This window comes from Zootoca vivipara, chromosome 2 (genome assembly GCF_965207765.1).
Source record: "Zootoca vivipara chromosome 2, rZooViv2.hap1.1, whole genome shotgun sequence".
In the NCBI taxonomy this organism is placed as follows: domain Eukaryota; kingdom Metazoa; phylum Chordata; class Lepidosauria; order Squamata; family Lacertidae; genus Zootoca; species Zootoca vivipara.
This window is the reverse complement of record NC_142584.1, coordinates 63,537,054-63,560,719: the sequence shown is the minus strand read 5'-3', so window position 1 is coordinate 63,560,719 and position 23,666 is coordinate 63,537,054. Positions and strand designations below refer to the sequence as shown.

Below are 23,666 nucleotides of genomic sequence, written 5' to 3'. Positions count from 1 at the left end.
TACAGAATAGGCAAAACAACAACAACAAAACCACTGCAAACTAGAGGATTCCTATTTGGAATTTAGTGACCTTCTAGTCCTACATTGTGGCCCAAGGGCAAGCTGGCAGGAGCTGAGAATAGCAAACATGGCAGGGGGGGTGGTGGAGCAAACTTATATAGCCCCCATCAATTCAGACTAGGTCAGCATTGGCATAGTATGTGTTGACATGCTAGTGCTGGTGTTTCACCACCATCCAGGCCAAACACAACTCCATCCCCACCTGAAACCTATTGGGGTAGGTGGACAGAACAGCTTTCTTGAATGATAACCCGGCTATCTGCTCCTGGTGGGATGTCAGCATGGACGCTCCATAATCTTTAGTCTTCCAGGAGACTTCTCCACACATTGATATCAACAAACTGAAACCACAGGAAAAGGCAGTGCAGTGTAATGGACTGAACACTGGACCTAAGCCAAGGACACCTAGGTTCAAACCTCTATTGTTATGAAGGTGGCCTTAGGCAAGTAACTATCTCTTGGCATAACTTATTTTAGAGGGGATAACCACACATAAGCCATCCTGAGCAGAATGGTGAAAGTGCATTAATACAAATTTCAAATAAATAAAGATGCACATAGGGAAGAACTGACATTTATAGCCATCTCATGAAGCATTCCAAGTACCAACCTGGAGATCCATACTCATGCCTTGGCAGGCGGCAGATCTTTGGCATCACCTCTATCAAGGTTTTCACATACTGAAGGATGGTCCCTTGCAACTACCAGAAGCAGAGGAACACAAAAGGTCAGCTCCAGAAGATCAGCTTAAACTTGAAAGCTTATTCTGTTTTACAAAGTGGCCACAGATGCGGTTATGAAAATGATTTACGACTGTGGTTGTCCTTTTTTAAAGGTTCTAAACAAAGCTTCAGGGGACCCTGGGGAATAGTTGTGGCTTGGTGGTAGAGCATCTAGTTCAGTGGTACAGCATCTAGGGATGTGAGAGGACTGTGTCTGAAATCCTGGACAGCTGCTGCCAGTCATCACAGACAATACTGAACTGGAGGGAATATTGGTCTGACTCAGTATAAGGCAGCTTCCTATGTTTCTAATTGCAAAGTGAGGTCTGGGGAGATCAGAGATTGATATAAATATGCACTCCAGATATCTTTCATTTCCCAAGTTCTTGGTGCTTAATTTTGTTCTCATTGTCTTTGCTCCAATACAATGTAATCAGAGTCCAGAACAGAATATTTTCAGTGGAGATACTCTGCCAACCCAAAACAGGCATCTCAATGTAATGGAATTTATATTCTAAAATAATATACATTTTATTTTTAAAATGTATTGTTCAATATACAGAGCTGCTTTGACTTTCTGGCCTGAACCTCATCCACAACTTCACCATTACCAGGCTCTTTACGATCTTCAGCAATTCTTCCATCACCACAGCAATCCCTTGGTATCCAAGGAGCCGGCAGATTGTCTTGAAATGAGGAGGTCCCACAAAGTTCCGGTAGGAGCTATAGATGTGGCTGTAGGCGATGTTGAGTGGCTGTGGGGGTGGGCAAAAACAAAACCATTACTGGATCTTCAAAATATATTGAAAAGCTATACAAATTGTTTGAAGCTTGCAGATCACCAAGTAAACATTTTCCTATTTTGCTAATAATATTACAGAATTTAGTGGTAGGCCGACAGAGAATTTTGAATTCTCTGCACAAAACTCCGGAATCTCTGTCCAAAAGCAAATGTGCCTTTCAGTGTTCTTTTCCCTGTTGTTATCTGTGTATCTTTGCCAACTCTGGACACTCCTGTACACGCTTTCCCAGAAGTAAGGACTACTACAGCAGCAGTGAACCAACATGTTCTTCTGTGTGGGAGTTTTGGCAGCTCTTTGTCCCTGCCTGAACTGATATGTAGCAATAAGCAATGGAACAGAAAGGAATTAATTCAGTTGCTAGTGGATACTTGCGCTTACTTCATATTCCTGGAAAATAAATATGATGCCATTTTCACAAAAGGAACTCAGAAGTACTTGAAGTTCTGAATTTTCAGATATTGTTTAAAATATGGAAGGCATTATGTATCACTGTTTTTGAGGCTGGAATCCTAAGCACACGTTCCTAATAATAAGCTCACTAAACACAGTGAGACCTACTTCTGAGTAAACATGCATAGGATTGTACTGTAAGATTGGTTAATAAAAAATAACTACTGCCGATCACAGAGCTTCAATTCTAGTTGTAGATATTTTTGGATACAGTATTTTTGGTGTGGATTAAAGAGTGTTTAAAGAGTGGCAGAGTGTTTAAAGAGTGCTCCCAACTTTATGTGATTTCATTTATGCGCATGGGGGGGGGGAAGAGAGAATGTTACCCCCGCATAAGTGGGGAGTCATCTGTATAGAAGTATCTTAAATACATTTGAATCCCTACTCTGTTTCACAAACACATTGGAGACACTTGACATCAGCCTCACACCTTATAGCAAAGGCAGAGTGCAATTTCCTGTATCGCTACCAGGACAGACAGAGTCCTTAAAATTAGGAAACAACAGAGAATACCATCCATTCTTCTTGCATTAGGTAACTAGAGACTCCTTAAATCAGAATTACTAATGTTATGCTACCGGTATCTTTTGGGTGAAAAAACTCATGAAAACAATAGTCACGTGCTATATTCGTACATATTATTTCCTGTTTCAATGGAAAGTAATACATTCCATTTATTTAACCTACAATGGTTCTGCTGCAAAAGGTGCTATAAAGGTGCATTTATGTGGGTGGCTGGCTATTTTCTCTTGACAGTCATCTCTGACTAACAGTTTCCTATTGCCCTGCTTTAAAAATAATAAAAAGGAACCTGAGCCATCTAAACATTACTACGGTATTTTAATTTTAAATACAGTGACAAATAGTAATCCACAGAAAAAAGGACTAATTTTTTTAAGAAAAGCTCATCAGTTTGCTCAACAATGCATTACAGAACCTAGCATGAGAAATACCTAGTGCTTTCCTAGTTTTCTTTATACTTTCCTGTGGATACATTTGAACACAGGAAGTCCCTAAGACATACAGCATGCAATTCTGAACCTGATCCCAGTCATCTCTCTCTTCCTTTCCACATATATAAATGATAGAATCGTAGAGTTGGTACCCCGAGGGTCATCTAGTCCAACCCCTGCAATGCAGGAATCTCAACTAAGGCATACATGGCAGATGGTTTGCTTAAAAATCTGAAGGAAGCCGTTCCACTCTTGAACAGCTCTTATTGTCAGAAAGTTCTTTCTGATGTTTAATCAGAATCTCCTTTCTTGTAATTTAGCACCCAGAACAGGCGAAAACAAGCTGGCTCAATCTTCCATGTGATAGCCCTTTAAATGTTTGAAGGCGGCTATTGTATTTTCTCTCAGACTCTTCTTTTCCAGGCTAAACATACCCAACTCCTTCAACTGTTTCCCATAAGGTTTGGTTTCCATACCCTTGATCAGGGGTCCCCAAACTACGGCCCCCGGGCTGGATGCGGCCCAATTGGCCTCCCAATCCGGCCCGCGACGACCCCCGCTGCCGCCGCCCGCTCTTACGGCGCGCGGCGACGATCTTAAAAATCGGCAAAAAATCGCCGAAAATCCTTTGTGCGCATGCGTATGGGCCTCTCCCGACCCAGAAGAGGTCATTTCCGATGCACTTCCGGGTCGGGGGAGGCCCATACACATGCGCACAAGCGATTTTCGGCGATTTCCCCCCGACCGTGTGCGTGTACGCATGCGCACGGGCGCGCACTCCCCCGGCCCGCTGGGCGCGCACTCCCCTGCCCTCCGGCCCGCTACGCGGTAAGTCTGGGGACCCCTGCCCTTGATCATCATGGTTGCCCTGCTCTGCACACGTTCCAGCTTGTCAATATCCTTCTTAAATTGTAATGCCCAGAACCGGACACATTACTCTTGGTGTATTGATTTTCACATGGCAAGAGTGTTCATCAACTGTAAACACTGAACTTTAAATGACTAAAACAACAACAACAAGATTGACCTGCAAGTCATCTAAACAGCTGTTGGTTGATTTGCTGCCGTTACCTATGTTTTACTGCAGCCCGTAATGTTCAAGTAAGTCCATCACTCCAGAATGTCAAGTGTATCTCTGGAAGAGACACGTAGGCGTTTCTCTACTGTCAGGTGAAAAACAGGAACTAAATCTCAAGAAAATTGCTGTGCTTGACAGCCCCTCTCATCAATCTGCTTTGGTGGGTAAATTTTACTCTTCGATATACTGTACTACAGGCACATCCAACAAGTAGATCCTGATCTACCAGTAGATCACTGGACACCTGTGGTAGATCACTGGTAGATCACTGGCTCCCCCAAAGAAGCTCAACAACTTTGGCTCCCCTCAGAAAAGCTCAAAAAATGGGGCTTTCCCCCTCCCTAAAAAAGCTCAACAACTTTGACCTGAACCCCAAAAAGAGGGTAGATCACTGCCAGTTTTTAACTCTGTAAGTAGATCACAGTCTCTTGGGAACTGGCCACCCCTGCTGTACTAGATCCAAAACTAATGAAAACCTGGCCATATACTTCTCTGGAGTCATCACCACATCCTAGACCACCATCCTAAATGTGTTCCCTCACCGCTGGGCATGTGGACCTCAGGAGAGCTGCCATGGAAATGGGGCCCTCAGTGATCAAAAAGGGTTTCTCCACCCCTGCCTTACACAATGAAAGGGTGCTTAGAATAAATAAATAATGAAAATACACCAAGCGAATGAAGTGCCATCTTTACATGAAGCAGGTAAAATGAATCAGCTTCCATTGGTGGTGAAGTAGGAAAAGCGTCTGACCTACACAAAATTCTTCATTCTACAGAATGGGAACTTAATGGAGGAACAATCTATCTGCTGTGGCCCCCATGTGGAGGCAGCTGCATATTGCAGTCAAGATGGTAGCATCTCCATACTGCAGGTTTAATATGTGCAAGTGCTTCCACATCAGTCCCAGGCAGTCCCTCCTTTCTGTGACGTGATGAAAGTGCATGGAAATTATGCGTGGCTAATTCTAGAACTCCTAGGCATCCAATGAAGGTGAAGATTAAAAGATAATAGGAAGTGCTTCTTCACACATAGTTAAACTATGGAACTTGTGCCCAAAGGAAGCAGTGATGACCAATCCTTTAAAAAAAGGATTAGACGAATTCCTGAAGAAGGCTGTTGAAGGCTACTAGCTACGATGGAGGACTTTATAGTCAGAGGTAGTAATGATTCTGAATACCAGTTGCTGGAAACTGCATAAGGGGAGAGTACTCTTGTGCTCAGATCCTGCTTGCAGGTTTCCTACAGGCATCTAGTTGGCCACTGTAAGAACAAAATGCTGGGACAGATGGCCCAGCAGACTCTTCTTAAGCTCATTGTGTGAAGAATATCCATGCTTGTGCTGGAATAGCTGGAAGATCACTACTAAAGTACCATGGGGACCTTCCACTTGATGCAGAGGAATGTGTCATTTCACATTAGTCATCCCCCCCCCCCCGATGGTTTCAACTGGTCTGTGGCTGGAGTAATGTGTAAAGATGAAGGGATCCCTGACCGTTAGGTCCAGTCGCGGATGACTCTGGGGTTGCGGCACTCATCTCACTTTATCGGCCGAGGGAGCTGGCGTACAGCTTCCGGGTCATGTGGCCAGCATGACTAAGCTGCTTCTGGCGAAACCAGAGCAGCGCACGGAAACGCCGTTTAGCTTCCCGCTGTAGCGGTACCTCTTTATCTACTTGCACTTTGACATGCTTTCAAACTGCTAGGTTGGCAGGAGCTGGGACTGAACAACGGGAGCTCACCCTGTCACGGGGATTCGAACCGCCGACCTTCTGATTGGCAAGCCCTAGGCTCTGTGGTTTAGACCACAGCGCCACCCGCATCCCAGAGTAATGTGTAGATCAGATCTAAATCTTGGCTAACACAGACAATGACATTTCCTATCAATGTGACTTTGCCGTCTCTGCAAACAGATAGTACCATAGTGTTTTATTTTTTAAATAATTACGTTCCAACCTTCTATAAAGCAAATATATGGAGTCATTAGCTCTGATTAAAAACCTGAGCCTAAAAATACAGATTGTGATGATCCAAAGCAGTGATTGGATCACACCAGGGTGGGGAATCTGAGGAACATGTCTACAGTTTGGGGCCTTGTTGTAGCAATTCCCACTGCAAAGAGATCAGCACTGTCTACTTTAGAAAGATATTGCTGTCTTCAGCAGTTGGAATTGATATGGCAGCAGCAACGAGCAAATTTCCTGCTGTGCCCACATCCTTCTCTCTTTGTGGACACCTTTGGATTATGGCCATTAACTCAATGATTTTGGTGAAAAACATGCTTAAATGTTCGCCTCAGTCCAAAGCTCTACAGATGCTCTGATTAAAGAAAGAGCTCCAGAATTTGCATTGACTTCTTCATTCACTGTAGTGTTGGGGAAGGCTTTGCATGTGGCCTAACACTGCTTGCTATGTATATTGGAGCATTTTTAGCCACGAAACGAACCTCAGGTTGAAACAGGAAAATGTACAGGAGTCAAGAATCTGATCCTGCATTGTGATTGTCATTTGAGGGAAATTCTTAAACAACAGTTTCCCAGGTCTGACGTCAAGGGAAACTGTGGTTTTAAAAACCCACAAATGCAGGGTGCTTGAGAACAGGGCAGAAGTGGGGTGATGAGAAGGAAGCCATAATTTTTTGGACTGGGATCATTATGCATGAACCAGGCCCATGTGTCTATAGTAAAGGGTTAATTGATAGACTTCTTCAAAGCTTATTTTTCTTAAGGAAAAGCCAATAATAAGGAGAAAAGGAAGTTGAGACAACAGGTAGGGTAATGGATATTGTGATATTTGTCGAATGATAAAGGGACATTATGGGAGGGTTACTAACATTAACATTTAAGCAAGGCAATGCGGTAATGGAGCACTGATGCAGACAGTTTGTGCAATGATGTGAGGACTGCACCAGCCCCCTGCAGTATTTTCTGGCACAAATCACATGGAAACTGGCCAAATGGACATCATTTGTGAAAAATGTCTCACTGACCCTCAGATACACTAATGTTACAGAAAGCTGCAATGCTCTGATATGAACTGAATTAAGGTGCATCTTTCATTAAATCATTCATTTAAATGAAACTCCTTCTGAATACCAAATATATTTCTTGACTCACCTTAGATCCATAAAGATAGTACGGCTGGACGTTGGCTGGTTTATCTCTCTGGGGTTCTTGGGTAAATGGAATTGCTGTCCGTACAAATCTGGTATTGTGAAAAATGGAAGAAAATGGCGTCCAAAGCTTGTTTTGGAGTAGATGTGTATTGCACTATGATTCCCTCCTTACATTATTGCTTTATGCACCAAGTTAACTAATAATTTTCCTACATGAACTGGCAGTTTTACCAATGTTTTCAGTCTGAAACAATATTTTCCTATTTTTATTGTATTCACCTACCAAGTACGGTGAAAAAAACCCCTTTTATTTTACTTGTGAAATGAACATTTCTTTTAATACCAGTCACTATACTGTAATTTCAGTGTTATTGAAAATATATTTTATCATAAATGCTTCTTCAAAGAACTCTATCAAACAATGCTACATATTTTTATCTGCAGTTTCGTCAATAAGCTCATTATAATGTAATATAATGGAGCTCTGTGTCTATTAAAATTTTTGTGGGCTGTATCCAATGGTGTAGAAGGCAGAGCTCAGTCAACCAACCTTTCTCTTCCTCTCCTCCCTCCTCCTGCCTCTGAAAACCCTCCCCCCAAAAAAGCTTAACAACTTTGATCACTACAATGGGTAGATCATTGCCAGTTGTGTTTTTTTTAGTGGGAGTAGATCGCAGTCTCTTGGAAGCTGGACATCCCTGTTCTATTGTATGAAATTCATTATGTGCAATCCACCTTGGTGTGGGTCAAGAAGGATGAAGAGTAAGAGTCTTGAAATGCATCCATAAACTATAACTAGCCTACAAACCGCACCTCGCTTTGAATCACAGAACCGTAGAGCCTGAAGGGACGACAGGAGTCTAGTCCAACTCCCTGCAATGCAGGAGTCTTTTGCCCAATGTGGGGCTTGACCCCCCCAAGACCCCGAGGTTAAGAGCCTCACACTCTATCAACTGAGCTATTAGACATTTTCTTCTTACCTGTTAGTAGACCCATTGTAGCAGTAATTAGGTAAAAAGTCAAAGTTCAGCTCCCAGAAGACATGCAGGGTGATGCGACCATAAGGAGCCGAGACGTTGTGATTGGCCTCTCGGAACATGGCATCAAAACTGTCCAGGGTCATGTGCTTGCACAGCAGTCTGTGCGTCAGACGGTTTATCTCCAAAAGCCACTCAAGCTCCTACACCCAAAGAAAGGAGTAGGCACTTTTGTAACAGGTTGTTGACTGAAAACACCATATATCTGATCTGAACTGATGTCAGGGGAAGAATTATAAAGACAACACAATATTCTTAACATTTATATTTATATCACTTACTTACAGTAGCTAACCCTTAAAATGCTTATTATTGTACCCATACAGTGACCTCCTAAGACCACTGACTGGATTCATAGCAGAGACAAGACAAGGGGTTGAGGCTGAATTTTCACAAGGCAATCTCTTAGCCATTGTATTACACTTGTGCCAATTGCTTAGTGACCCAACTATTCGAAAATCCTCAAATTCCAGTGCGCAGTTATTTATGCCTCTTCTTTGCCAAGAAGAGAGCCAATAAATTTTATCTACCACATTTTTCCATCTATAAGACGCCCCCATGTACAAGACCCCCCCCCCAATTTTTGGGGACGCAGTTTTAAGAAAATGAGGGGAGATGGCCCAAAGTTGTTGAGCTACTCCCCACACACAGCTGCAGGCAGGAAACACTCCCTAGATCGGGCAGGAAACACTCCCTAGATCATTTCCCGCTCGCTGTGGCATCAGAGGAAGTTGCACTCCTGCGGGTGGGTAGGCGGGCCGCTACTCCCCCCATGCCACTGTCCATGTATTGGATGACCCATTTTTTGACACGTTTTTTGAGTCAAAAAACCTTGTCTAATATACGGAAAAATATGGTATGTTATGCTGAATGCCCAAGGTGTGAAGACTATCTGCAACCACTAGAGGATGTTGACAGTTCTTCCCCCATCTGGAGATAAGTCCAGTGAATGTGGACAGTCTCCTACGGCATCATTCTCAAAAGATGCATATAGGATTGACAACTTCCCTTTCTGATTCCTGACTGTAACATATACATGAGCAAGACCTGAATCTACTAAAGTGAGCACATTAGTAGTAAGAGAATAGACTCCACTGGGGATTACAAAAGTACTAGAGATGCAATATTTGTGCAGTGGGAAGCAGGTCTTTCCATTCTGCTTCCTCTCCTTAATCCAGATCTGAGAGGGTCTTGGGAAAGATCATACGGTGCCCAGAGGCATTCTGACTATGAGAAATAACATATCTCGATCTTCTCTCCACAGTACAGCTGTTCTATGTAAAAACTTACAAAAATGAAGAAAGGAAAAAAGGTGTTGCGGTTACTACTGTTGTTATTTAGGAACACGCCCCTCCGACCTGCATCCTGTCATCCAGCCTTAGTAGAACCACTGGGAAAACTTACCACAATGGATGTCAGATCCTCACTTTCAAAGCGGCTAATGGCCTGGTCTAGTGATTTGTACATTGCGGCTGAGATACGCTGAGTGATGAGTCTATTTAGGTCGATGGATCGGCCCAGCAGCTGTGGAAGTCACAAGACAGACAGCAAGTGAGAAGATGACTAAGAAGTGGTCCTTGATTCGGAATTACTATAATAATAATAATAATTTATTATTTATACCCCGCCCATCTGGCCGGGCTCCCCCAGCCACTCTGGGCGGCTTCCAACAAAACAGAAATTCTAAAATACAGAAATCCATCAAACATTAAAATACAGAAATCCATTAAACATTAAAAGCTTCCCTAAACAGGGCTGCCTTGAGATGCCTTCTAAAGGTCTGGTAATTGTTGTTCTCTTTGACCTCTAGTGGGAGGGCATTCCACAGGGTGGGTGCCACTACCGAGAAGGCCCTCTGCCTGGTTCCCTGTAACTTGGCTTCTCGTAGTGAGGGAACCGCCAGAAGGCCCTCGGAGCTGGACCTCAGTGTCCGGGCAGAACGATGGAGGTGGAGACGCTCCTTCAGGTATACCGGACCGAGGCCGTTTAGGGCTTTAAAGGTCAACACCAACACTTTGAATTGTGCTCGGAAACGTACTGGGAGCCAATGTAGGTCTTTCAGGACCGGTGTTATGTGGTCTCGGCGGCCGCTCCCAGTCACCAGTCTAGCTGCCGCATTCTGGATTAGTTGTAGTTTCCGGGTCACCTTCAAAGGTAGCCCCACGTAGAGCGCATTGCAGTAGTCCAAGCGAGAGATAACTAGAGCATGCACCACTCTGGAGAGACAGTCAGTGGGCAGGTAGGGACTCAGCCTGCGTACCAGATGGAGCTGATAAACAGCTGCCCTGGACACGGAGTTGACCTGTGCCTCCATGGACAGCTGTGAGTCTAAGATGACTCCCAGGCTGCACACCTGGTCTTTCAGGGGCACAGTTACCCCATTCAGGACCAGGGAGTCCTCCACACCCGCCCGCCTCCTGTCCCCCACAAACAGTACTTCTGTCTTGTCAGGATTCAATCTCAATCTGTTAGCCGCCATCCATCCTCCAACCGCCTCCAAGCACTCACACAGGACCTTCACCGCCTTCACTGGTTCTGATTTAAAAGAGAGGTAGAGCTGGGTATCATCAGCATACTGATGGACACCCAGCCCAAACCCCCTGATGATCTCTCCCAGCGGCTGCATATAGATGTTAAAAAGCATGGGGGAGAGGACAGAACCCTGAGGCACCCCACAAGTGAGAGCCCAGGGGTCTGAACACTCATCCCCCACCACCACTTTCTGAACACGGCCCAGGAGGAAGGAGCGGAACCACTGCATGACAGTGCCCCCAGCTCCCAAGCCCTCTAGACGGTCCAGAAGGATGTTATGGTCGATGGTGTCAAAAGCCGCTGAGAGATCCAGCAGAACAAGGAAACAGCTCTTACCTTTGTCCCTAGCCCGCCGGAGATCATCGACCAGTGCGACCAAGGCAGTTTCAGTCCCATGATGAGGCCTGAATCCTGACTGGAAGGGATCCAAATGGTCCGCTTCTTCCAGGCGTGCCTGAAGTTGGTCAGCAACCACTCGCTCAATCACCTTGCCCAAGAATGGAAGATTTGAGACTGGGCGATAGTTGGCCATATTGGCCGGATCTAAAGATGGTTTTTTAAGAAGCGGTTTAATAACCGCCTCTTTCAGCGGGTCTGGGAAGGCTCCCTCACGGAGAGAAGCATTTACCAACCCGCGAAGCCCATCGCCCAGCCCTTCCCGGCTAGCTTTTATAAGCCAGGATGGGCCAGGATCAAGGAGACAGGTGGTTGGTTTCACTCGTCGAAGCAGCCTGTCCACATCCTCGGAGGTAACAGATTGAAATTGATCCCACAAAACTTGACTAGACAGGACTCTAGCACTCCCCTGCCCCGGCCCTATGCAGAGAGAAAGAACTAAGTTGTACCCCAAACGTATGAGTTGGCCTATCTATACTAAAATGGGGGTAAGGATTTTGATCCCTTCATTTCAGCAGTCAGGGAAAGCCCATGCTTGCAAAGGAATACTGTATGCACAAGGATCTGCTTCCTCCACTGTAAAACTGAGGGTAATTTTATGCATGCAGTGGAGCTTCAGTTGGTAAAAACAACAACAACCCTGCTGGCTGGGGCATATGAATGAGAAGGGCTGTAGCTCAGTATCTGCTTTGCATGCAGAAGGTTCAGCCCCACATCTCCAGGCAGGGCTGAAAGAGAACCCTGTCTGGGGGGCCCCCCAGTTACTGAGCAAGACAATACTGAGTAAGATGGACCAGTGGTCTGACTTAGTATAAGGCAGATTCCTATGTTCCCATGAAAACAATAAAAAGGAGAACAAAGAACGCTTCCATATTTGAAAGTATGCCATGAGATGAATGGATGAGAAATGCCAACCATAACTCTCCATTCTACTAAAGCCCATTATTTCACTAGGGATATAAATTATATTATGAGTACAGTCAGAGTTACTTTAAGGGCCAAAAAATGTACGTGTGTGATGCTTCTCACTACAGGTGATGCAACTACAAGAGTACCTTTGGCTGGTTTGGGATCTGAGATGTGCTATATGAAATTACTTAGGCTTTCATATTTACATCTCTATGCATGGCAGAGATGGGCAACCTACAGATGTCTGGAATGTAAACCTGATGTACAACTCCTCCCCAGCTGGCAAGCCCAATATAAAAGACTGGGAATCTTGTTGCAACTGACTTAAGTTGTACCTGGACATGTCTTTGTTTGAGCAACGTTTCATAGCGGTTGGATGGCGGGTAAGGGATAATCACTCCATAATTCTTACATTCAGCCCGGAATCGTTTATCCAATAATACACTGTAATTGGAAAGCAACTTGTCAATGCTTTTACTTGAATGGTTCATGAATGGCTCAGTTTATGTTATTAACAATATTTCACTTAAAAGTAGAGCTAGGAAATAGGTGGTGAACTTGATGCGCCCCAGAAGTCCAACAGAGTCAGGAGGTCTCCATTTGGCCACCCCTATGTGCTATGGTCCATGGGGTCACGAAGAGTCGGACACGACTAAACGACTAAACAACAACAACAATGCTATACATATTCAGCAAGGGTATCTGAATCATCAAATTAATTGTGGGATTTAGTGCATGAAAAAATCTGTAAGTTCCTAACATAGAAGTTCTCTTTCCATGGTGCAAAATTTGGAACAGAGGTTAGGCAACATATTTTGGATAAGTGACAATATTTAGTTGTTAAAAAGGTAGTTGCCAGTCAAGATTATGCAATAACTAAGCAGTTCATATTTTTAACATGGACCATTTTCAACTCTGTGCTAACAATCTCCTCTCATTTCCCAGCAATGTATATTTGTTGTGATCTCACCACCTGCACAAGCCATAAGATCTTCAGATAAGGAAGCAGCCTGTCCTTTAAAGAAGTACATAGCAGCTGATACAACACAGTTAAAAGCTTGCCATGTTTTGACAATTGAACCAAAACCGAGCAGAAGTCTCCTACCTGCCAGCCATTGCTTTATAGTAAGCAAAGATCTGGTCTGCCAATTTGTAAACAAATTGATCAAAACACAAGTTGACCTGTCAGAAGAGTGAAAGAAACAGGCTTTAGAACCAATATGCATAAAACAGGAAAATTGTTTATGAAGTTACTAGAACAATTAGGTAAGAAAAAGAAAATAAGCTCACTTCTGCTTCAATTTCATCATAGAGAAACTGCTTTTTAAACTTGGTCAAAGCATAATAAGCGCTGTCGTTGTAGAGGTCCAATGGATACAGCACATACCTGCAATGAAGGAAACAGGCTTAGGACTTACGCCAGCACAGTGTTTGGTTATGACAGTCACCTCCGTTTCTTCCTTCTTTAAAGCAGAAGTTCTCTGCCTGCTCACTTAGCACTAAAACCAACCTGGAGTGCGTAGAATCTTGCCCTCAAAAGTATTTGTATATGAGCAAGAAGGGAAAGGGAAGCATGGGTAAGAGGTGACATGTCCAAGGGTGCAAGAAGCAGGAAGAATGGCAAATGGGAGCCAGTGATGGCAGAGAACGGAAGACCTGATAGAGATAGTACCAAAACCTGTCATTGGAAGGGCCATACTTCACTGGTACAGCATCTGCTTTGCACGCAGAAGGTCCCAGGTTCAATTCCTGGCCTCCCGAGGAAGGGCTGGGAGAGAACCGTGCCTGAAATCCGAGAGCTACTGCAAGTCAGCATGCACAATACTGAGCTACATGGGCCAATGGTTTGACTCTGAATATGGCAGCTTCCTGTCAGAGAGATCAGGGCCTGCATTTCAGTGTGCCATGGACACTTTGTAAGCATGTGTTTAAAAACAAACAAACCAAGCACACCCGGTGGAAACTTAGGTTCATGCATAAAATGTAATCAATATTTACTCACAATTAGCAATGCATGTTATTAATCCTCTGACTTTTAAAAACAAATTCACAAGCTGAAACTGATGGAAGAGTTTGAACTACCCAAGTGAAACATAACCCACCCCACTGCCATAAATCAATCTCACTTGTTTCACAAGTCCTGAAAAGACCAGAGCAATGAATGCTGATTTTATGCATCACCTGAGGATCCCCCCCCATTAAGCAAAACATCTGGCTTACCATTTAAGACAGTCCCCATTGCCACCCACCCATTCTGATGGGAAAAGGAGACAATGTACCCCAAATGAAAGGCAAGGACAGAACAGAAGGCATAGTACCTGACCTTCACTAGGCCACTATTTCCTTTCACATGCTAGAAAGAATACATGCTGCAATAAAGACAAATGCCTTCAGTTTGCCATCTCAAAGATATCCGACCCATTTATTTCCACAGGTGCATTCCACAACATCCTTGAGCTCTTACTCCATCATAGAAGGTTCTTTGGTTTCCAGGATGTGATCTGTTAGAATCCATGGCATAGACATCTCAATAGGGAACTGAATCCGGCGGCCCATGGTCAACTCCAGAAAAAATTCCCGGAACCAAAGCTGGGATAGGTCACAGCACTGTTGGAGGGCCTCTACAAACACAAATAGCGGAGGAAGGTTTAACACTTATGAAGGATGAGCAGAAGGCTAGTCTACATCTGCTATTATTATAAATTATATATCAGATATAAAAGCATATCCCGATTTAAGAAAAGAGTATATACACGATATATAATTTTTATTTTAAGATATGAATATGTTTCATGACCATAAACTACTGTATTCAAGAAACCAATTTAAACACACATGCTAGCAATTTCTGACAAAGTTCACATCCAGATCTAAAAGCACCTTAATATGAGCTACAGCAAATGGGAGAGATTGCCCCAGATGCTACTATCCTTTGAAATGTTAACTTATATCAAACATGTATTCATATCACACCTGCGACTGTTACTACCTACCACTAATGTTGAGAAGATGAGTGAAGAAGAAGGACTGTTTGTGGAACTCTTCAATGGCCAGAACTATTGGTCCATCCAGGCTGCTCCTGAGAGTCTTCTTTGAGCCACTTTTGTCTGCAATAAGCGATTCCAGCATGGTTCTCACCATATAAAGCTGCAAGAGGAGAGTGATTATTCTTATTATACAGGCAAACCCCCCCCCCCCATTTACTTCTGTTCAATATGTACGTGACTGTGCATGCAGTCGTAATAAAATTTACTTTCAGGTAAATTGCGCCAAACCCAGAAGTGAATTTTAAAATGGCAACAACGGTCCTAGGTCAGAAGAGGCATGGAAACGGCATCTAGCAATCCCAAGAGAAGAAGAAGAAGAGTTTGGATTTGATATCCCACTTTATCACTACCCTAAGGAGTCTCAAAGCGGCTAGCAATCTCCTTTCCCCTCCTCCCCCACAACAAACACTCTGTGAGGTGAGTGAGGCTGAGAGACTTCAGAGAAGTGTGACTAGCCCAAGGTCACCCAGCAGCTGCATGTGGAGAAGTGGGGAAGCAAACCTGGTTCGCCAGATTACAGGTCCACTGCTCTTAACCACTACACCACACTGCCTTTGCAAGTGCAATCCCAAGAGTCCTTGCACCAACCACTGAGGACTATGGAGGGTTGGGGTTTGAGCAAAGTTTGGAGAGAACTATTGTGGTGGACGTGGGTGGCTGGTAAGTGCTGCTGGATTTTTAAAGGGGGTTTCAAGAGTGTTTGTAGGCTTTTCCAATGGTTTTTCAAATAGACACACTTTCACTGATGCGTGCAATGCCTTGGAATGTAACACCTGCATAAATTTGGGGGGGGGGTTGCCTGTAGTCTGCATCATCTCCTACAGCTAATGACTTCTCAAGAGTGAGTTTATCTGTACTCTGTCTTTCTTAAAAACCTATAAACAAAACCTGTCTTCAAAATAAAATAAAAACTCAAACGAATACCTAATCACCCAAAATTCCAGCTCAAAAGCTTGTGGGCAATTTATATTTCCCATGCCACTTAATTGCTTTGTTCAACCTGGGACACTGTAGTACAGCTCCCATCAGCCCCAGACAGCATGGCCAATGGTCAGGGATGATGGGAACAGGAATCCAAAATGTCTGGAGGGCATCAGGTTGGGGAAGGCAAGTAAGAATGGAGATATGATTTCATCCTAGACTACTGTGCCCTCTTCTGCCTCTGCATGGCACAATTGTCAGGCTAGAAGCAGGAAGATCTGTAAGTTTGCCACCATGTTGATCCTTAGCACTGGGTTACTGATAATAACTATGCAGAAGCAAACACCATGGGTTGCAATAAAATTTACTTCTAAGTAAATAGCTCCAAACCAATGACTATGAAAGATCCTGTGTGTGTGGAGGGGAAGGGGAATGAAAACAACATTTCCAGCCTCCATGATATATACGTAATACGCCAGCACCATTTACTAGATTTTCATTTCTGACTATGCCAATCACCTATTAGGCGAGAGGACGTAACCAGACTTCCAGATTACCCAAGATGTGACCTACACCACCTGAGTTACGGTAATAGTGCTGATATCTGTTTGTCAGGAGGATCAAGGCTCCTTGAAAATGAAAAGTAGACAAGCAGGCATGTTAGGATTTTATCTATCCTTAGCTGTTACCGGAGAGGCTCTTCCTTTTATAACCAATGTGTTTAAGACTGAACTGCGAGCCAACACACGTTTAGAACACCAAACAATGTTACGAACTGCAACATCCTACTTGCGCAGGACAGTGTGACTCACAGAACATAATTCACACATCGCATAGTTATACATGATGTAATTAAGACAGCGTGACTGGTGCTAAAGAGAAACTTTGATACAAAAGCATTCTAAATGTTTAGTTTACAGACACAACATCTCCGAGTCCCAAACTGCTCTCAGCAGAGAAGGAAGTACATACCTGTGTGCTAGAAGGACCTACAGCTCGGCGTGGGACCTTGATATCGAAACCGCCTTTGGGGTCCTTCTCGCCTCTCAGGCAGGGGTCATTGGGAGGCTCACGCCCTGCTTCCCAATCACAGATTGTCTTTCTAATTGCCTGGAGGACACTAGGAAGATGAAAGAAATTCGATTCAACTCTCCACTGAATAGAGCCTAGTAAATCACTGTTTCTTCAGATTGGCCTACCTCACAGGATTGGTGCAAAGATACAATTAATACAGGAGCAGTGAGGTGTTTTTTTTAAGCCTTGGGGCTACAGTGCCTCGTGGACAACCTTATAGGGCCAGTGGTACTGTAGCCAGAGGCCAGAATGGGTGACACAGTTTATGTGATCCTTACCTTCCAGTCACAGGAAAATCAGAGTTTTATACATATACAGAAGAAGCCTATGCACGTGGCCCTTTGGAGTTTATTAATAAAGCAGTTTATTAAAATACATGGGAATGTTGGTGATTGTCTATTTATCCATCATCTTCATCATCATCATAATCTTGCTATGGTTTCATACAAGCCCTTGGACAATCCTGCAATCGTTGGGGGATTGTGAACCTTTGTCTCTATTGCTTCGGAAAATCCTGAGATTATGGATGCATGTCAATAGCTGCTGCTGTTCTTTTCTTCCAACACAGCTCTTGAGTATTATGTAGAAACAAAGGTATGTTTAAGAGTGGAACTAAATTATGATTGACACGGAGATGCCACCAAACCCATTTCAAATTTCCCCTCCCTCCCTGATGTTCAGAGATACTAACTCCTGCTGTGACCTCATTCAGTTGTGTGTTGCTCCACCCCTATTTAAGATTTAAGATAAGATTAAAGATATCTTTATTGTCATTGTCCCCTTGCGGGAACACCGAAATTACTCGGTTGCTACATCCACTCAGATAAAGCATTCCACATAATCCAAAATTACAAAACCTAATTAAAAACAGTAAATATAATACAAAATAACAAGTAAAATAAGATGACTTCAAAGTCCAGTCTTTCCATTTAAGGCCAAAATCGCTCTAGAGAAGAAACTGTTCCTGAGACGCCTCGTTCTTGCCTGCATAGTTCTATATCTCCTTCCCGATGGCAGGAGCTCAAAGAAATGGTGATCAGGGTGCATTGGATCTCTTGATATGTCTAGTGCTTTTCTATGGCACCTGGTGGTGTAGATTTGTTCTAAGGTGGTGAGTGAGCAGCCAATAATGCTCTCTGCTGTTTTAATAATTCTACACAGCCCTGCTCTATCCTGAGAAGTACAGCTTCCGTACCACACACATAAACCGTACGTGAGCACGCTCTGTATGGCACAGTGATAGAAGGCAAGCAGAAGCTTTTGTGGAAGATGGTTTTTCCCTATCAGAAGGAGTCAATGATATGGAACATCAGAGGGGAAAGGCTTAATGTGATAATGCCACAAAATGGTTTAACTCTGGGGGAACCTCATTCAGGGCTGCCATTTTTAACAGTATTTGTGTTGAGTGCAGCATCTTAAGAGTTCACAACCAAGTTTTGCTTGCATTGGGAAGGCCGGCCTCACCTGATTAGGACATTCTTCTTCTTCCTGACAGCTTGTCTTAGTGGCTCTCTCAGTGTCACCTGAGCAAAATCCTGCAGAGCTGCATAGATTGTGTTCCTGATGGCTTGGTTGAAAACACTCTCCATGCGGCCCATGAGCACCTGCAGACCTTTTATCATAGCAATCACCTGAGTAATTAAAGATAAAAAAGGATCATTTATCTTCAATGCCCTTATGAAGGGAAACATGCCAGGTCAATTTCGCCCCACTAATGTTTGGATTGCTGAATCGGAGCAAATGGGAGTCTGTAGAAAACCCAAACTGCCATTTGCTCTGATTCAGCTTTAAAGAGCAGGTTTTCATAGGAAAAGCTCTGGAGAAAGAAAAAGAAAAAAGATGCTCTGACATGGAGCTTTAAAGCATGGACATGAGCCTGGAAAGAGCAGGGAGAAAAGTAAGTATGGAAAAGCCCTAACACTGGAAGTGTCCAGTGGCACTGGTGTTGTTTTACCATGACAAGCCCTTACAGATAAAAAACATAGCAGAAACAACTTGGCCAAAGGAGAAAATGTTTAACCCCAAGTATACTGAACCTTACATGCTAGCATTCCAACCACCCTTTTCCAAGAGACATTTGCCACTTTGAATGTATTGAGACAATGCAGCCACCCACCTCCACAAACGCAAACTTCTCCTCACTGGTGTAATTGTACCGTGTGGCTCTTTCGTACTCCTCAGCGGTACCTGGGCAATCTTTGTTACAAAACTTATCAGTAGGATGGACCAGCTTCCAAGAATACTGAATAGAGAAATCAAAAGCAGATATTGTTCAACCACTGCTTGTCATTTGAGAAAAATCTTAGTGAAACCATTTCACAATCTCACAACTCCTCCACTGTATGCAATGTCCTTGCTTTATTTACGTTAAATTTTGTGGCGTGGTAATCGATGGCCACCAATCAGGCTGAATAAGAATTAAAACACATCTGACACCCTGAGTATTGAATGTCTATAGCCACTACTTACCACTTCCATAACATGTGCACTCCACTTGGACAGAAGCTGAAGTCCCCGTAAAGCCAAGTCAAATAGCTCCCTGTATTCCTCATCTGACTTCTGGCTGTCCAATCCTGAGCCAGTCACAACCTGGAGAACATCAGATAAGTACCTCTGTCTGAGGGACACATACCTATTGTAGCTTAACAACTGTATCTTATCCGATGCCACTATCATATTTTTTTTAAAAAGTACTACCCTCTCCCTTAACTGAGTTTCAGATCTGAGCAAGAAAAAGTAAACAAAAAACAAAAAAATGACAGCACTGAAGAAAAGGGAGCTGGTGCAGAAGAACTGAGACATGGTGTTAAGTGGAAAACGAAACAGGAATAAGGAGTCAGAGATGGGAAACTGGAACCTCAGAAAGAGGCACATTACAGAGTCTAACAAGACATGATGGTGGATATGGAGGATGAGTTTTGCATTTGTCTTTAGGTTGTAAAATGGTTGCTTTTGATTTTGGGGTCTTCTGCAACAGAAGGGCAAAAAGTTAAGAGAAAGGTTGAAAATATGCGGCAGTGGGGAGTTTACAGGAAGAAGTACAGGGCACAGGAAGGTTAAAAGCATGGCACAAAAAGTTTAGCCTAGGGATCTGGCAAGTTAAAAAAAAAACATAACCAGGATGCTACTCTCCTTCGGGTTGGCTAAAAGTGGGCAGGGGCAGTGAAAATACTGAATAAAGTAAACCCGGAAAACAGAGTAGTTAGCCACCACTCTTGAGGGGTGGTTTTATCTGCACTCTAACATTATAGATGATTTACCCACTAAGCATTTCTGAGCATTTCCTCAGGTCTACATCCAACCCTTCCCCCTTTCATTCCACAAATTGCTCCAGGACCTTTGTTCCCCCTCCATGGAAGCTTACCTCACTGTTGCTGTAGCGAGCAAGTTCGGAGATGAAGCGGATATGGTCATCTCGGATCTGAACCATCTGCTCGCAGATATTGTACTGGGGACTGATGCTGCTCTGAGTGCATGTCCACCTGGGCAGAAAACCAACGCCTTTATGTGACCGGGTAACACTCAACACAGTGAAGCAACAGTTACTGCTTGAGACACATTTGCTCCATCACTCTGTAAATATGTCAGTTCTTTCACTTGCTGCTTCACCCGGTCAACACATGGGAAAGCGAGCTTGTCAATATCCTTCTGGATGACATGTTACACAGCCAATTACTTACCAAGGGCAACACTGTGGCCTCATCTTTCATACCTTCATGAAGCATCTATAATGCGCTCATTTTGCAGTCATGGAGAAAACTGGACTAACGCGAGAGAAAAGGGAGACTGGTCTTCAGCATCTCTCTTATTGTGACTGTATGACTGGAACCCAAAAGCAGCAGCTGGGAGGAGAAGTCTCTTCAATACTTTGTCTTATTTGAAGGATCTGCACCACCAAGTCCTCACAAATCAATTTAAAAAGGAGTGAGAAGAGAAACAAGGTACAAATAGTCGCAGCAGAACCAGTGTAGAGATTTAATCTGAGAAGCTGCTCTGGTATCAATTAAAGGCAGCATGAAAAGGAAGCCTTCAATGCCACGGTTGAAGGGACAAGATACGTACAAGTTTATTGAAGGGGGGGTCCTATAGTTTTGGGGCCATCACTGGCAATGCCCTGTGCATGCCAACCTAGCTGATTTTAATGGTGGGCACTTGAAGAGGACCCCTGGGATAGATGTTAGCATACTGTGAAGATTACAGGGGTGAAAGTGGTTCTTCAGATAACCTGGACCAAAGCCGCTGAGGGCTTTAAAGGTTAAGACCAGCACTTTGTATTGGGACAAAAAAAAAACCCTACTGGTATTTAGAGCAAGTGGAACAAAATTGTGGATTCATATTTTCTGGCCCCCAGGAGAATCCAAGTGGCAGAATTTTTCAACAGCTGTAGCTTCTGGACCATCTTCAGAGCACACTGCAATACTCCTCATGTGCTCAGAACAACAACAGCAGGAGCAACAAAAAGTCCATTCCACAAACTGAGTTGCAGGGTCTGTGTGTATTATACCTATATTATACCTATCTGGCACAAAAGAATCATCAGAGTAGTTCTCTGTAAATGAGACTTTGAATCAATTAATTCATTGCTTCAGTTCAGACATCACACCAAACCATGGTTTATTCCTACCATGGTTTGAGTTTCCAAATGTACAGGCAAATTAGCTAGTCTGCTTCCCCAATATTTGTTCTGCACAGGCCTCTAGAGGTTTGTTAGTTTAGACATCACATCAAACCAGTTTGAAATATGTTTTTTAATTCTGGTTTACTAGCCAATTTCAAACTACAGCTTGTCAGTTTGGACATCACACCAAAACAACAGTTAAACCTTTTGTATGATGTTTGAATTGAATCACTAACATTTCCTGTGATAAATGTGCATTGTTTACAGATTCAATAACTGGCCATATAAATGCTTAAAATAAATAAATAAATAAATGGGTGCAACAAGTAAAAAATGACTATCGATGACTTACCAAGAATGAGTGTGCTAGTACAAACTGTACAATTACTCCTTCTCTGGTGCAAGAAGGAACAGCAAGCAATGCAACTTAAGTTTGTCATTATGTTTGAACCAGGATCATGATGTGTTCTTCCCCCCAAAACAATATCAGCAAGCCAAGAACAAATATTGGATTTGTTATTGTGGTCTTTTCAGAAGAAACAAGTGACAACCCCAGATTTGGACGTAGCAAAAAGCTAATGCTGCTTATTCATGATTAAGCCACCAACCATGGCTTACCATGATGTGCAATTTGGCTTTTTGCCATGTTGTTCCACTATTCAAAATCTGCTAGGTGTTTGGGTTTTTTGGTCATTAGCTACTGTCTTTGTCCTGTTTTTGGACACTGAACTAGCTCTCTTCGGTGACATTGTGGTAGATGCAGTTATGTTAACTATGTTGACGGTAGATGATCATCTCTCATTATATCTTCAGATGTCACACAATCTCAGTATAAAATCATCTATATTGTTTTTATCCCATTTTTTGGAATCTGAACTATGCCTCCTTGGTAACATTATGGTAGCTGCAGTTAAGTTAACTATGCTCACGGTGGATGGTCATGTCTAATTATATTTTCAGATGTCCCACGACCCCAAAACTTTGCGCTTACCCTTTCAGTGTCCTGCTTCCCCCAAAGGAATCGGCAGGTTAACAGGGATGGTCAAAATTATAAGGCCATACAAGAAAAACATAGTTAATTGCATCTCGGCACAATGGTGAAATGAATAAGGAGCAAGAAAAGTAAAGGACAGGATATGAAAGTGCAGGAGAACAATTCTGCAACCCATTAAAGTCCAAAATCTGTTCTCCCAGGAAGGAGAAAGTTGCAGGGAGCCATGCTGCTCTGACTGGAAACTGAACGAAAAAGGAATTGTTAGTAAGTGAGGACAGTTGGAAGAAATATTTCACATTTTTACTCTTGGGATGGAGTTGGGAGATATTTGAAATGGGACTAAAACATACAAAATGTTAAAACAGCTTCCACAAATGAAAAACCTTTCCATATACCATGGAAATTAGTTCAGGACAGCTAGGATCCAACAGACTGTTTAACAGGTTAGGACAGGCATAGGCAAACTCGGCCCTCCAAATGTTTTGGGACTACAACTCCCATCATCCCTAGCTAACAGGACCAATGGTCAGGGATGATGGTAGCCTCAAAACATCTGGAGGGCCGAGTTTCCCTATGCCTGGGTTAGGATGATCAGTGACAAACCACACATACATGCTGGTGAGGGAAACCACTGACTAGATACTTTACACCAATGACAAAATCCAATGAAATAGTTTTGCATGCAGAAGAATTACTGCTGGCGCGATAGGACTTCCTCCCACTTTCCTCCCTCTGTGTGCCGTCCCAAATCTGTTCTGGAGAGTTGGGGGGAACTTCAGAACAGCTTTAGTTGGTGCACGGGCGTTGAAGAGAGGGAGAATGTTCCATTGTGCAAGGAGATGTCCTTGCTCTGACAGAACCTTAGCTTTAATGCTTTATAATGAATACAACCTTCAGAATGTTAAATAAATATGCACCCAACGGACACTGCTATTTTTTGACACTGCTATCTCTGTAAG

The 23,666-nt window shown here is 43.3% G+C and overlaps 1 protein-coding gene across 1 annotated transcript in view; it reads right to left on the bottom strand.

The window, feature by feature from the left end:
• The window catches only part of CYFIP2 (cytoplasmic FMR1 interacting protein 2), a 67,151-nt gene that overhangs the window by 17,404 nt on the left and 26,081 nt on the right, over positions 1-23,666 (bottom strand). Inside the window, exons 11-25 of the mRNA XM_035105751.3 lie at positions 20,460-20,577; positions 19,565-19,684; positions 19,212-19,337; positions 18,560-18,726; positions 16,994-17,141; positions 15,047-15,200; positions 14,518-14,674; positions 13,344-13,440; positions 13,159-13,235; positions 12,389-12,497; positions 9,621-9,740; positions 8,160-8,359; positions 7,181-7,268; positions 1,394-1,537; positions 671-761 (exon numbers count right to left, since the gene is read on the bottom strand). Coding sequence (XP_034961642.1) covers positions 671-761; positions 1,394-1,537; positions 7,181-7,268; positions 8,160-8,359; positions 9,621-9,740; positions 12,389-12,497; positions 13,159-13,235; positions 13,344-13,440; positions 14,518-14,674; positions 15,047-15,200; positions 16,994-17,141; positions 18,560-18,726; positions 19,212-19,337; positions 19,565-19,684; positions 20,460-20,577 — 1,916 coding nt within the window. The remainder of the gene's footprint in view (positions 1-670; positions 762-1,393; positions 1,538-7,180; positions 7,269-8,159; positions 8,360-9,620; positions 9,741-12,388; positions 12,498-13,158; positions 13,236-13,343; positions 13,441-14,517; positions 14,675-15,046; positions 15,201-16,993; positions 17,142-18,559; positions 18,727-19,211; positions 19,338-19,564; positions 19,685-20,459; positions 20,578-23,666) is intronic.